General features: G+C 36.9%; 1 protein-coding gene across 3 annotated transcripts; it reads right to left on the reverse strand.

The window, feature by feature from the left end:
* Positions 1 to 273: 273 nt before the first annotated feature.
* Positions 274 to 11,449, reverse strand: LOC135585351 (uncharacterized). 3 transcript variants are annotated; one of them, XM_065156943.1, is made up of 3 exons: positions 11,273 to 11,448; positions 9,605 to 9,777; positions 274 to 2,223 (listed from the first exon to the last, which is right to left on the reverse strand). In XM_065156943.1, exons 2-3 carry the CDS (start codon positions 9,744 to 9,746, stop codon positions 626 to 628), a joined length of 1,740 nt encoding a protein of 579 aa, XP_065013015.1. In that variant the 5' UTR covers positions 9,747 to 9,777; positions 11,273 to 11,448; the 3' UTR covers positions 274 to 625. The 3 variants fall into 3 exon arrangements, with proteins under 3 accessions (XP_065013015.1, XP_065013017.1, XP_065013016.1); XM_065156945.1 differs by lacking the exon at positions 9,605 to 9,777 and having other exon boundaries at positions 11,273 to 11,449; XM_065156944.1 differs by lacking the exon at positions 9,605 to 9,777 and having other exon boundaries at positions 11,174 to 11,449.
* Between the last annotated feature and the right edge of the window lie 382 nt (positions 11,450 to 11,831).

Below are 11,831 nucleotides of genomic sequence, written 5' to 3' on the forward strand. Positions count from 1 at the left end.
AGATCACTATTCCAAATGTGCCTCGGAAGCATCGTAGCATCAAGATAGACCAAATCATCCACGTAAATATCCACAAAGAACAATTAAACAGCCCTAGGTGTTAATAACCAAAATTTACTTCAGCAAATATTGCTTGAAGATACAGTTGAATACAAAGATTGAACCGTGATTATAAACCCAAAATATTTTGGTTTCCAAGCCGACGAATCTTCTTATTCAGTCAAACATACTGCAAAATAAATCTTAAGACAACCAAAATCACATCAAAGAAAATAAAGTCAATTCTCCACTTTTGAAAATGTAGAGTTCCATTTGCCATCTCATTTGCTAACATCATAAAGTACATAAAGTGCAGCTTGTGCCTTTGGACATGCTTTACAGACACTTGGAAAAAAATAGGTGTCATTGTTGGCACCGGACGCATACTACTGCACAACATAATATTTGACTTGCTGATTATGAAGTAGAGAAGATAGCAGTGACGAATTGGCCACTAGAAATGACCTTATCCACATAAAAAATTTGGATACAGGAAACTCCCTCTTGCTTTGCTGATCCTCGTACAACTTCACGACATTTTTCAACTTATCATTTGTTCTCTGGTAAGTCAAACTTTCAAGTTAACTTATCTGCTTAAGAAACTGGATACAAGAAACTTTTTCTTGCTATCCCGATCCTCACACAACTTCACAACATCTCTCATCTTCTCAATCAATTGTTCTAGACAATCCACTCCAAAGCTCTGGTAGTCGAGGACTTTCTTGTAACGCTGCTCATAGAGAGCTGCAAAAGCACCAAGGGGAATTGGACAAGAGTAACAAACAAGAAGCTCTTGCGTTTCCTGTCTGATATTTGTAAGCTGGTCCTCAAAATCATAGGTTGAACCTAGAAAAAAATCATCATTCTTCTCATCTTCCAAGGATTCATCAGAGAAGCTACCTAATTGAGGACAGGTGCTGATATCGATGCTCTCTTCCGGAACCCTCTTTCCCTTTTCATTTGTCATCACCATAGCTGGACTACCCAGGCACCTTTTTATATGTCTACCAGCAGAATTGTGAAGACACAGCAGCTTTCTATGCCCCTTCCCGACTACAAATAGTGCATCAGCCATTTTCTGAAAGAGATTCACCAGTTTGTAAGCTCCATACTCTGACACATAGAGCGGCCTCCTAAATACCTTGAGATACTCTGAAGGAACACGTATGAGAGGCAAACTCCCACCAGACATCTCTAGCAGCCTTACTATCTGGCCCTTCAAACCGTGAAGATCTCCTGGTTGAACCCACCAGTCCTGATCCAGGGAAGAATTCTGATGTACTTGAACAGATGGAAGACTTTCACATCTTGAAGAAGTAAAACAAGACCCAGCTGCTAAGTTATTGATATTGTACTCTGATGATTGAGAAGCTCCACTACGTTCTCTAGATACTTGCGAAGGCATACAACTATATGCTTGGTTAAAGTTACCCCAAGTGGGATCTTCGCTTATCGAGAGTCCTTGATAAACAATGGTCTCTTCTCCATTTTCCATGTCAGGGTTATCCTCATTCCTGAAATTCATGATGTAGCCATGGGGAAAAGTCTTTGGAGGCACAAAACCTTCGCCACGGACTACACAAGGCCAGTCCCATACAAACTGTCCTGCATTTCTGAGAGCCGAAGAAACACCGACTCCTGAAGGGATGACAAGGATTATGGTGTATCCACGCTGACCAAGAATATGCAAAGCAGGAGCAAAGTCTACGTCGCCAGATATCAGCATGATTGACGAGGGTGGTTGGTTATCTAGAGCAAAAAGAAACATATCAACCAAGATAGCCTTGTCGGCAGCATCTTTTCTAGTGTTTGGGATGTCTACTAGTTTAACTCCAGTTCTCTGGCAGCCCTCCCTCAATCGTCTGGGGAAAGCATTAAAATCCCCATAAGCAGAGAACACTGTAACAGCTCCCCTAATGAAAGGATGCACTCGTAGAGCGATTCTTATGTTACCAGCAACATCTTCGGGCCGGACATCACTTGGAACCGGACAGTTCTCAATGTCCCAAAGGATAGCCACATGTCCATGCGAGGCCCCAGTTTGCTGGTCAAGTGCTTGAGTTGGTTCTCTGTCTGAATTTATGGAGATGATGCCACTCGAGCTTGATATCCCTGTCATTGTAACTTTCGGTGAAGGACTTCGACTGGCCATTGCTTTATCCTCACAAAACATCTTCAATTCCACTGTGACAAAAATGTTTATGGAAAAGAACATGATTATCAAGCATGAGATCAAAGAGACATTGAAAGTATGAAACAGTTATACATATCAACCAAATAATCAGACACATATCTTCTGAAATAGATGGCATCTAATTATTCTGTATGTAAGTCAAAATAGCATAGAGAAAAAAAGATATTGTTAAAAAGAAGCATGTGGATATCTCATCATTTAAATGTTTATTATAGTGGACCAACATTATAATGCATGTAACAATAATAGTTGGAGAACCAGAATATATCATTGACTGAAGGTGTCAATTAAGTTAGACAAACTATATTACCCATGTAACACTGATCGGCTCTAATAGCTAATTTAATCAAGTTTATCAGTTGTACATCACTAAATAGTGCAAAAATTACTTGGAAATAGTAAGGTTTACCAAAGTAATTTAATCTCATCTTTAAAATGTTGTAAATTGGCACTTGCTCCATCAAATATGACTAAATAACTATGAACGTGACTCATTGCACAACAAGGAAGAGGCTTGATTTTGAGAGATGCATATGAAAGAGGTTGATACCAAACAACTGTCAAAGTACAGTTGTAGCAGAAGTCGCGGTACAGATGTTATAGAAGCATATTTTGCATAGATACATCTATCAGAACTGATGATAACCAAGATATTTATGTATCTCCTCTAAGCATAATTTTGCCACACTTCAATCTTCTATCAGAACTGCACCAAATTGTTCGCACACGAAAACATTTTGTTATTCTATATTTCTGGTAACTTCGTACAGTCACCGCCATTGACTGATGTACCACCCGACATTGTATGATACGGGCGGTAAGTACCGGTCTGCCCATCGTCTGAAATGTGGACTGCTCCATATCGGGTGGTATTTAAAAAGTGGGATCATACTGAGCGATACATGTTTGCACCAAGCAAAACAATCGAAATTTAACCATTACTAACCTATACTGATCGCTAATAGTAGGATTTCAACCGAAACCAATCAAGGGGTGTGATTGATCCTGGTCCAACTGTCAATTGACCGTTGAATTGACCATTGGACCACTTTCTAACCTAGTTTAAACTCTAAATATCACCCCTCCCTCCCCTCTTTCACTCTCTCTCACTCACTCTCTTTATCATTCATTCTTACTCTCTTTCTCCATTAAGGGTGGCCTTTGGTGATTAGAGTTTCAATTGGGAGGATTTACTCATTCTAACAAGTCATTTGGTGGAAGATCTATTAGTTGTATTCTCTTTCTACTTTTTAATTAACTTTTGGCATGATTAGCTCCTTATTAGCTCCATATCAGTGTAATTTTATCAATTTAATGATGATTAATATCATTTTATATATGATTACACACTATTAGGGTCAGTCTCTTACTTTTAATGCCAATGTGGGGGTAATTAGGCCTAAACACAACTTGTTAATATTGTAATTAGTGTCATTCTATCTAATTTAGGCATAATAAGGGCCATTATTCTACTTTTAGTTAGCTTTTGACATGACTCCTTATTAGTGTAATTATATCAAGTTAATGATGTTAAGTGTCATTTTATATGTGATTAAGCACTATTAGGGTCAATCTCTTACTTTTAGTGTCAATTTGGGGTACCTAGACCTACACGCAGCTTGTTAATAGTATGATTAGTGTCATTCTATCTAATTTAGGCATAATTAGGGCCATTAATCTACTTCTAGTTAGCTTTGATATGATTAACTCCTTATTAGTGTAATTATATCAAGTTAATAATGTTTAGTGTCATTTTATATATGATTAGATACTATTAGGGTCAATATCTTATTTTTCGTATCAATTTGAGGTAATTAGGGCTAAATGTTGTATGTTAATAGTGTGATTAGTGTCATTCTATCTAATTTAGAATTATTTTGTCATTAAGGTTATATAGAGCCCAATTTCATGTCTTCCTCTTATGATTAGTTTGTTTATCTTAACTTTAGGGGCAATTAGGGCCATTAGGTAACATATAAACCTAATTTGGGGGTAATTAGGTATAAACACAGCTTATAATTACTTGTTGGATTACGAGCGGTATTTATCTTGATTCTTTAAAGTTCATTTCTTGTGTTTCTCTTTAAAGAATAGTTTTCTTTTTAAGTTCATTAATTGTAGGATTATGGATTACGGTCTAGTGATTCTAATTAGAGCCAATTAGTCTAAATTTGTTACTTTAGACTCAGTTGGAGTCCTTGATTGATAATGCACTATCACAGCTTATTAATTTAATAAATATTCATAGGAAAATGATCCCAGAGGAACAGATGCATGATCCAACTTGGGATCATGCCCATCGTTTGGACAACAACTGCCATCATTAACAGTGTATTCATCGTGACTACGTCAGTTAGACTAGAGAAATCACTTGGTTGAAACAACATTTGGTTGACAGGTATCTCGATGTGGCAAAATGCACCAAGATTCCAATGGGAATGAGAAAATCATTTTAAGAAAAGTTGCAAAAGGCAAAGTATGATGCAATCTAAAGGAAGGCCGACCAACAAGAAGAATATAAACGGGCTACAAAGGAACCCATCTATACCAGAGTCATCACGATGATGTCAACCCAGACCTTGCAGCTAGTATCTATGTTTCGTTGGAGCAGAATGGTGATGGTGCCACTGGGCCACAAGGATTGGGAAGGAGTGTCAGCATGAAGTAGCTAGTTGCCACTCCTCCTTGGTTGAGCAAGATTGACAGCATAAGGTAGGATGGCATACAAGGTTTTGTTAGAGGGCTTGGCTGGAGGTCAACACTTGAAGTTGTCGATATTGATCCACAAGCTTATGCACCACATTCAGCAAAATAGACTTCAATTGATGATGCAGATACAATAGAAAAGAAGCAAAATATTGACAAAGTCATTGCAAAGTGGTTTAACTACCACGGGATTCAAGCATAGATAGCTCAAGGTTCATATTTTCAAAGCATGGTGTCATTAATTGAAAAGGTTGCCACAGGCATCCAATCTACTACGTTGAAGGAGATAACAACGTTTATCTAAATGAGATGACAGAATTCAAAGATTAGATTAAATCATCCAAGAAACAAATCAAATTATATGGGGTGACACTTATGTGTGACAGTTGGACCGAACCGATTAGAATGAGCATCATCAATTTCTTAGTGTGTTGCAACAAAAGGGTGGTCTTTCACAAGTTCACGAAAGGATTAGACAAAATTGGTCACCCATGTACTTTCACAAATGATGACATCGAGTGGTTCTCTTCGATCTCTAATTTTACAATAAAGATTTTCAACCGATGCAAGAATGGGTCAAAGCAGTAGAACCTAGGGGATCCTTTACTTGATGAGGCAAGATACCCTCTATGTCTTTCTTGTTTTATCATTGAGACAATAGAAAAAGAGGAACAACATCCTAGCATGAGGAAGATACCCTCAGAACATGGCGAAAGGAACCCGACAACCTCGAGTCAAACTAATCGAGGCCATGACACCTAACAATCAAAGTCGTCCGCCCAACGTGCTAAGGCAAAGGGGAAGGAAATAGCATCTATCGATCCCTTGGAAAGAGCGACAAGTAACAATTTTAATCCAACAACGAGACACCATCTCTATCACAGTCACACTCCAATCAATGCGTAGAGACAGTAGTGACATCGATAGTAGTGCCCTCGATCGACAATGGCGGTGATACTAGGGATGTTGATGGTTCCATCTACTCAGCCTTAGCATGGTGCATGGATCGAGGAGCAACATTTTACGCATGCAATCATAGAGCTTAAGGTTCAACACGAAAGGGGAAGGGCAAGGCAATCGATAACTTTGAATAGATGTGACCGAGCCTTTACGATATAGACACAGAGCGAAGCTCGTATTCACAACTATCATTTTATCGATGATCTTGCAGCCAATAATAGTACAGTGATAATTGGTCATTCTTTTTATAAGCTGATCATTCTTATGATATGGAACAACAAGTTAGTGGCAATGACAAAAGTTCCAACGTACTCCAGCCTCCCCACCCATACATGCCACTATCATACTTGCCTTAGAAGGCTCCTCAGACACGTGTTGTTCAGGACGATCAAGCAACAACCATTATTACGTTGATGCACCAACGACATATAGTTTATCGATACACCTTGTCATGGGAGCAATTTCAAGATTGGGTCTAACAGATATGCCAAATTGCTATACGAATTCATAGGAACGAAGACACTGATTCACCGATTGTAGAATCCCACCATTTATTTTGGTGATAGAAGCATGTATACACAATTTGCTTCCATTTATTATTGAATTTACTAAAATCTTAAAGTCTTAACATGTAACCTAACATTTCAACTCGTATCTTAGTAGATGATGAAATATCAAGGGAAGAACCATCCTAAAAGTGCCGCAAAGCTGCTCCTCAACATAAAAAAAAAAGATAAATCCATTATTCCTTATTTCGATATTTTCTTATTAAATTGAACTAAATTTGCATTAAGTTATAATTGAAAGTCTTTAATTTAAGCTTTTTCGATTTTTCAGGTACTTTTGGGTTTTTCGGTATGTACCGATCCCAGATTGGACCAGCACAATCGGTTACTAATTCGCACGATATTGCATTCCTTGGTCACCGTAACATAAAAATTTCTGTCAAACTACAAAATCACACCTTTTGCCTTCAAAAAATCAAGATGGACAGAAGATCTTTTCTATAACGCTAGGATATTTAATTAGCCAAGGATCTAACTTTTATAAAAAACAAAAAAAAAATTGGACTTGCTAGAAATTCAAGCAAAATAAAGACCGATATGGGTCAACTAGGAGATGAGGAGGAGCAGATGCATGGTGGTAGGAGGCTGTGGCAGCAACAATAGTGATGACTTGGTAGTGGTGGCAATGTGGGAAGGAGGAGACGGAGAAAGAGAAACATAGAAACAATTGGAAAAATAGAGAGATGAAGAGAGACATAGAGATACAAACAAAAGATCAACACCAAACAATAGGCTTACCAGCCAGTACCCTTCATTACTGATCTCTTTACCACCTAGTAAACCCCACACTGTGAGCTTTACAAACACAGTACAACTCATCCCAGACCAAACCAGGCAAAGTCGGCAATTCCACATGCTGGTACCCTATCAGATAGATAAAAAACTGAACCATATTCGGTTTTGTAATCTTGTTATCAAATAGGATCCACCTAGGATATAAATCCAGAATAATTAGCTTCTCAACAGAATCTCAATCTGAATTAAGTTTTGAGATCCACAAGAACGAAATAAAAATGATTGAATCCCTTGACACATTTGGTTCATGAACTTCAGAATTGGAATCAATATAAAAATCTAAGTATATTTATCGCAAACACAATCTGTTTACAGTTTATTATTCTATGCTTAATTTACCTACTCTTACTACTCTAAGCTCTATTTGTGTCAGATCCATTTTTGCATGCATAGCATCTATGTAACTAGACATTGCATCATACACCTTTAGGCACAGTGGTACATTTATTAAATGGTTCTACAACAAAACTTTGTCGTAACATTATGAACATTCCATGTTATTATACCTTTCAGTCTAGTAAGAAGAAATGCAACTGACTATAATTCAATCTACTCAGTATTATCAGACATTTATTTTTTTTCATTTTAACATTGATAACTAAAATCATCTATTTATTACATTCCATTCACCATATGTGTGACCTCCAAGTGGCCCCCAACTCTGCATTTTCGTACTTTGTTTGGCATGGATATTAAAGTCACCCTTTATGTAAGGTAGTCTACTAGACAGTGTTGCCTAACCCATTTGACCCATATTGCAATGATTGCCAATTCTTTTGAACTCTACAACGGCCAAACATTGTCTACCTCTTCTGCATAGAAGTTATGATTTTCTTTTCGCATGTACCAAAATTTGACCAGCATCTCTATTATGAATCTACCATTAACATAAAAAATCAACACCAATTTATTCCTTAGAATGGCTGTTGTTTAACAAACATTTCTGAAAAATCTTTGCACCATCTAACTGTAGATATTTATGGTCATCCTACTATTCTGTAATCGAATATAGGATATACTTACCTTGGTTAATCAAATGCAAAACTATTTTGTGACATATCAAACTGAATGGTGGGTGATACAAGTACAAAATGGCTGATGACAAAAACATACTCTTTTGTTTATTAGTATATGTTTCAATTCGAAACTTTCAAATTTGTATCTAGGGGAGGCCATTCCCCCCTCCCCCAAACCTTCACACTTAACCTCCAAGAGAAACCAGGTTCACCTACCTCCACCCGCATGATATCATACCGCAGCCCAAAATGTTTCCCATTAATCATGGTCCAGCTGATACCTATTGTGCACATGGTTAACCTCAATACGATGAGCATAGGTCCCTAAAAAAACTAACAAATTTCATATTGTCCAACACACTTAGGCCTTTGATATTCTAAGACATTGAAACCATGAGGAGATCAAGGCAATGGAATTTAAAAAACCTTCCTATATTGGAATTTGTGATGGAGGACGAGTAACAAAATATTTCTTTTAGATGATAGAGGAATAGAATTAGAGGAAGAGGAAGATGATAGTGACAAGATAATAGAAAATAAATGGAAAACTTCCAGACTTGCTGAAGAAGACTCCTAGAATAAAGGGCTTGCACTTCCATAGGTCTCGCAAGAAGATGAAATCATTTCATCGGGAAAATAATTATGGTATTGCGCCACTAGAACTCAATTCACTGATCTTCTAACTGATGCATTAGAATGTTCTAACATCTGTTTCTAGCCCAAGTACAAGAAAAGAAAATAAATATTTAAAAAATTACAATTATAATTTTAAAAAAATATATGATTTGACGTTTCCTCCAAAGAAGATAATATTCTTGATTGATATATTTCCATCCTCGTAGAGATCAATTTTTACAAAATCTTCAATCACAATCATAATTTGAATTCTTTTAAAAATTTTCACACTTTTTACTTTTTTCTATTCCTAGAGTAAATTAGGAAACTGGGTTATAATTATTATGGATGTTGCCATGTGGCAATTTATGATATATACAAAATAACCCCTAAACTAATCAAAATTATTTAAATAAGTTATAGACTAAATTGGTCTGGCATCATACGCCTCCTCTATGTAGGAACTTGCCTCAAGTTCATGAAATAAGGATTGGTCTTGACGATGGAACATCTTGGCCAAACCAAAAGCATCGATACCAAATATGATGTAAGGCAACCCTAAAGGTGATGCTTAATATGATGAGAGAATTGGTGGGGTGGGTAATAAATGAAAAAACAAACTAAACCAGAAAGAGGGAGGAAACAAGAAAAATCCAATTTTCAGAAATATTAATTTAAAAAATAAGGAACAAGTGTTGGAATTCAATGCGTACCAAGATGGTCAAGGAGGAGAGCTTTAAGAGACGTTGCAAGTTCAATCAATGTGTCTTCATTGCAGGTTGGCTTCAGATAGCAGAGGAAAGCAAAGCATAGTCTTAGACTCACTCCAAGTCCTCCGACTGATAGGGAAACCATGCCCTCTCACCACTCACGTGGCATCCAAAGACTAATGATCTCATTACAATTATTGCCCTCTTTATACAGACCACAAATACAAGAAGAACAGGAAGTAACTAACACGAAAGAAAATAAAAAACACATCAAGACAAGTCAACACACTGTATCTAGTTATTTTTTGAGAAGATAAGCTTCTAGGATAGTTTTGTAAAATATTATTTTTTTTATGCATGATATTCTTCCTTTCTTGTAAGATGATGATTCTGTTAAGTAATCTTCCTTCTTTGTGCATTATGTCTTTCCTTTCCTACAAGATGATGATTATTGCAATATTCTTTTTATTTATTTCGTTCTTCTACTTTATTGTCAATCTAGGAAATAAGATCCCAATTGTGTATGATGTTATGTGACAACCCTAAAATATCAATTGAACTTGAACCTGAGTTTACCACCAATGCAAAGTGATACGGGTCAGTCCTTTTCTTTTCACGTCAGCGAAATAAAATTTGATTTTCATCAATTTGTCAAGTATTCATAGGAAAAGCATCGTATCAAAGATAATGCTCTAAACCACAACTAAACTAGTTGAGGAAACCAACAAAAGATAAACAGTAAATGCCTTCTTTATGCATCAAAAATTGTCCAAATAAAAAATGAAAATAAGGGGAAAAAGAGAGAGAAGACAAGCAAATACACAACAAAGAGAGAGGTGGAGGTGGCAAGAAAGAAGAAAGCAAGGATGTGAATGTTCATTGTGCTTTCAAGCGTTTGGGTCTTCCACTCGGTACATAATGAATCCCGGGGCCCAACACTCAGATTTCCCTGACCTGTCACATATCTATAATAATGTTTCATTGACATTTACTGCCTCAAACACGGCTAACTCCTTAATCGCAATCTTGTGAAGTACAATTTAACTTTAGCACCTAAAGAGCATGTAAATGCATTTCAAGTGTACTGATTGATCATAAACCAGTTTCTCTCCAATCGATCATATAAAGAAAGAAAAAGAAAATAATTCCATGTATTCACAAAACCAAACCAAAAATCAACCTAGAATCACAAGAAGGAAGGAAGAATAAAAAACAAACCATCAAACTAAAACCATAATCACCAATTATTACATCCAGCAGTAGCAGATGACGAACCCGAAACCCGGTACCAATTCGCAGAAGAGGACGAAACCGTCCTCTTCAGAATATAGAAAACAATGTCCAATCTTTCACAAAATTTCCAAAACCGTCTCCTCAAGATCACAGAAACCCTAACCAATAAATCAATCCAAACCAAGCCACACGAAACATTCTCGTGTAATCAAGAATTCTCTGCAATAGTCCTGATCTTCCATACCACCATTTCATCAGAACCTGACACCGAATGTCAAAAACTCAACGAATCCAAGACACAGCGCTCGTATCATTGAAGACACGAAATAGCACAATTACCTTCCAAGGACGTCAAGAGACTGGTTTCGAATCCAAGAATCAAGAATCAAGAAGAAGAAGAAGAAGAAGAAGAAGAAGAAGAAGAAGAAGGAGGAGGACCTTCTCAAGAGTTGCAGGGATTTAGAATGCACCAAGGATCTGACCAGCCGAAAAATGGAAGGGGAAAAGGCAGGAAGTGATGGAAATCCCAGCAGAAACGCGGCCTCCGCCACGACTTCGACGGATGAGAAGCAAAAGACGAACACCATCTGCTATACGAGCACCGCGGAGCGCGGACCGTCTGATTCATCATGGAATAAATATTAGAATAAATTCCTTTTGCAGAAAACACCCTATCTTTCTCTACATTTTTATATCAGCTCTTCTTCTTCTTCTTCTTCTTCTTCTTCTATGTTCGCGCATAAAAACTGTGCACCGTCCGATCGATCCTTCAAAAAAAAAAAAGGGAATTTAAAAGAAAAAAGATAAATATATATACGAATTTATGAAAATAAACATCTAACTTTAGATAGATAATTTATGAAAATAAATTATCTAAACAGCATCTCTTGGAAAATTATTTTTCCAATTACCTTTTTTTTTCATCCAAAACAGTGACTTTTGGATCGTTGGTTCGTTAAGGTTTTATTGATCGATTCAGGTTGAGATGGTTTACTTG

The sequence above is a fragment of the Musa acuminata genome, chromosome BXJ3-6 (assembly GCF_036884655.1).
Source record: "Musa acuminata AAA Group cultivar baxijiao chromosome BXJ3-6, Cavendish_Baxijiao_AAA, whole genome shotgun sequence".
Taxonomy (NCBI): Eukaryota; Viridiplantae; Streptophyta; class Magnoliopsida; order Zingiberales; family Musaceae; genus Musa; species Musa acuminata.